The sequence below is a fragment of the Papaver somniferum genome, chromosome 1 (assembly GCF_003573695.1).
Source record: "Papaver somniferum cultivar HN1 chromosome 1, ASM357369v1, whole genome shotgun sequence".
Lineage (NCBI taxonomy): Eukaryota > Viridiplantae > Streptophyta > Magnoliopsida > Ranunculales > Papaveraceae > Papaver > Papaver somniferum.
The window spans coordinates 213215081-213218383 of NC_039358.1; the positions used below are offsets into that span (position 1 = coordinate 213215081).

Consider the following 3303-nt stretch of genomic DNA (forward strand, 5'->3'; position numbering starts at 1 on the left):
CACAACTTCGAAATTCCACAAAATTCCAGGTAGTACACTTAAATATAATCTCATATAAATGTCAAAGTTATTACAAACATTACAGGAACAAACAAAAAGAATGGACTAGAGGAAAGAGTAACGAAGTAACATGCGAAGCAAATAATAAGGAAGATAACAAGAATTCAACTTCGGAATTAAAGGCAAAGGCAGCGAGATAGCAAACGGAGCAACATGGAAAAGGAAACAAGGATTCAACTTCGGAATTCCACAAAAAAATAAAGGAAAGTATATACTTTTAAAATGTGGTATTCTTTTGTGCAATTCCTTTGCATAATCTACCATTGCTCGAAAGAAAAGAACAAAGGAAATTATATACTAGGACATAATTATGATTTTCTTTGCTTCTCGCATGGACATAATCATACTAATTTCAGGCTTTTAAAGTAAATATAGAATATGATACTAACCATACTATTGCAAAATATAGTAGAATTTTCTTACAAGATATGCAGGTGATGAAAGCAAAATAAAATGAAGATTAAAAGCCAAGATAAAGTAAGGCCCCAAGCTTGGGAGCGCCTAGTAAATGTTAGGAAAAGGAAACAAAGAGTAGCATGATTAAAAGAAAGTTAGTTCTGGTTAAGCAACTGGTTCAAATGAAGGTCATCCTCAGCATCTTTAGGTCCTTGTTCCTCGGAAGCAACTTCATCACGAAAAACATAAGCATCATCTTTTTTTGCAGGAGGATCCGCAAGAGAAAAAGATTTATCCGAAGGCTTGATAGGCTCATCTATAAAAATATCATCATCAGATTCTTCATCCTCGTCACCATCATCGCCATTACCAGTTTCAGCTTCAGATTCAGCAATTCCCTTCTCAGGTTGTTCATCCTCAGATATATCATCAAACTCGAGAATTTCACGGGGCAAGCCATGCATGTCACATAATTCATCAGCGAAATTCTGTTTGGAGATGTTAGCATTTCGTTGAGATTTCTTAGCGATGTTCTTAGCATCTATCTCCATGTTCTCTAAGTCCTCGTTGGTATCTTTTAACTCCTCCTCCTTTAAGCATATTCATTCTTCTGATGGGAAAGGTGGAGAATTTGATTTCTCAAAGAATTCTCAGTTTCTGCGAAGACATAAGAAAATATTATAAGGACAAGATAATAGAGGAATAAAAAGAATAAAATACAAACATTGATAACCATAATGATTACCTTCCTTCTGAAGGATAGTGGATTTAATGGTCTGTCCGATATCATCATTTAATTAAGCTATCTAGTCTCGCAATTTCAAGATTTGCATCTTCAAGACGAGAACATCCTTCAGAACATGGGTTAACCTGATTCTTATCTTGATGAGATACCACATGTTTCTTCTCTTGGCGAGGCTTCGCTGATTTTTTATCTGAACGAGAAACTCCAAGCTCTTTGCCTTGACGAGATGCAACTTTATCCAAACGAGAAAAAGGAAATTTAAATTCGTCTTCCAACCGATAGTTTCTAACTTTTAAATCATAGATTTCATTTTGATCCTTTCGCAGATTATCTTCGGTTTTATCCTTTCTCTTAATTATCCTAGCATTATCCTTCTTTAATTGTTCAATAGAACCTTAAGACTTGGAATAAAGATTTCTTAGAGTCTCAAGATTCTCGTTACTGCATTTAAGTTCAATATTCAAATCTTCATTTTCATCACGAAGAATGCCTACATGATGTTCAGCAAGCATGTATTCTTGTTCCTAGTTAACCCCCTCGTTATGGAGACGAACATTCAGCTCATTAATATTGTTACAATAAATAGTCAGTTGATCCACTTGCGAACAAAGAGATTCTACTTTTTCTTTCAATATCTCATTCTCGGTTCCTAAGCTATCTATCTGGCTCGTTAGATTCAGATTTTCATCTTGTATATCCTCAACCTTGTAACTAGCTTCGCTAGCTTCCATCTGTCGTTTCACGCTCCGAACTTAATGAAGGATAAAATAAGGATATACTACCAAAATGGGAAGTAAATTAAAAGAATAAAGTTGATAAAACAGTAAATCTTACCACTCAGACCGCGGTTCTTCTTCTCGATCTTTCCCACACACTCTTTCTCCTCAGCAAGTTCCTTCTTCAACTACTGGATATTAGTATTAGCATGTTCCAACCTTTCACGAGACATGTGACATTCCACCAAATGACCGAGATGACGATTAAATTCCTACAAAAAGTTAAAGATGATAAGGGCAATGAAGACTAAAGATGAGAAGTAATAAGAGAAGGGGAAGGAGTATTACCAAAGTAGGAATTACTGTTTAGTCCACTTTTTCATGACCCAGTTAATGGCTAGTCCACCCGTGGAAAAGATTTACTCCCTAGTCCAAATATATGTTTTTGGACTAGATTATTTACTTTCTAGTCCAAAAACTTCGTGGAGATTATAAAGTGTATTTTCTAAATGCCTAAAACACCCTTCCAGGTCTAATTAGTATCAACACATGTAAATGTTATTAGTAGTATGTTACTACATACTAGTAGTATCATACGGTGATACTACATATTAATATGTACTGTACTAGTAGTGACAAAAATATCTTATTGTTACTAGTAAATTAGGTAACTACTTTACTATACTAGTAGTAACTAGTATACTCGTATACTATATACTAGTAGTATACTAGTAGTAACATATGTAATATCAATACATAACAATTTTTTGATATGTAGTATCAATACATAATATCAATATGTGGTATCAATATATAACATACTACATATCAATATATAACATACTACATATCAATATGTAGTATCAATGCATAACATACTACATATCAAACATACTACATACTACATATCAATATGCAGTATCAATATATAACATACTACATATTGATATGTAGTAGTATCAATACATAACATATTACATATCAAACATACTACATATCAACATATAACATACTACATATCAATATATAACATACTACATATTGATATGTAGTAGTATCAATACATAACATATTACTACTAGTATACTACATACTACATACTAGTTACTACTAGTATACTACATACTATATATGTTATTACTATATACTACATACTAGTTACTACTAATATATTACGTATGTTATTACTACATATGTATGTATTAATATACACGTAATGTTATATGTTAGGGTTAATAGAGTAATTTTACTCTTTTCAAAACTTTCTTGGACTAGGGAGTAAATATATTTTGCCGCTGGACTAGCCAGTAACCCAGGTCGGGTTTACTGGACTAAACATGAAATTTCTCATTACCAAAGCCATCAAACCCGCGTGTTGTTGGATAG

At 33.0% G+C, this 3303-nt stretch overlaps 1 protein-coding gene across 4 annotated transcripts; it reads right to left on the bottom strand.

The window, feature by feature from the left end:
* Positions 1 to 495: 495 nt before the first annotated feature.
* On the bottom strand, positions 496 to 2326 carry LOC113336457. 4 transcript variants are annotated; one of them, XR_003353854.1, is made up of 4 exons: positions 2266 to 2326; positions 2036 to 2189; positions 1202 to 1932; positions 496 to 1113 (listed from the first exon to the last, which is right to left on the bottom strand). XR_003353854.1 is itself a non-coding variant. In XM_026582264.1 (3 exons), the coding sequence occupies exon 3, from the start codon at positions 1005 to 1007 to the stop codon at positions 612 to 614; it is 396 nt and encodes a 131-aa protein (XP_026438049.1). In that variant the 5' UTR covers positions 1008 to 1113; positions 2036 to 2189; positions 2266 to 2326; the 3' UTR covers positions 496 to 611. The 4 variants fall into 4 exon arrangements, 2 of the variants coding, with proteins under 2 accessions (XP_026438049.1, XP_026438048.1); XR_003353860.1 differs by having other exon boundaries at positions 1202 to 1952; XM_026582264.1 differs by lacking the exon at positions 1202 to 1932.
* Between the last annotated feature and the right edge of the window lie 977 nt (positions 2327 to 3303).

What these genes read in the sequence shown, in the direction of transcription:
- LOC113336457 (XM_026582264.1), bottom strand. Translation starts at nt 1,007, where the DNA reads ATGGAGATAGATGCTAAGAACATCGCTAAGAAATCTCAACGAAATGCT.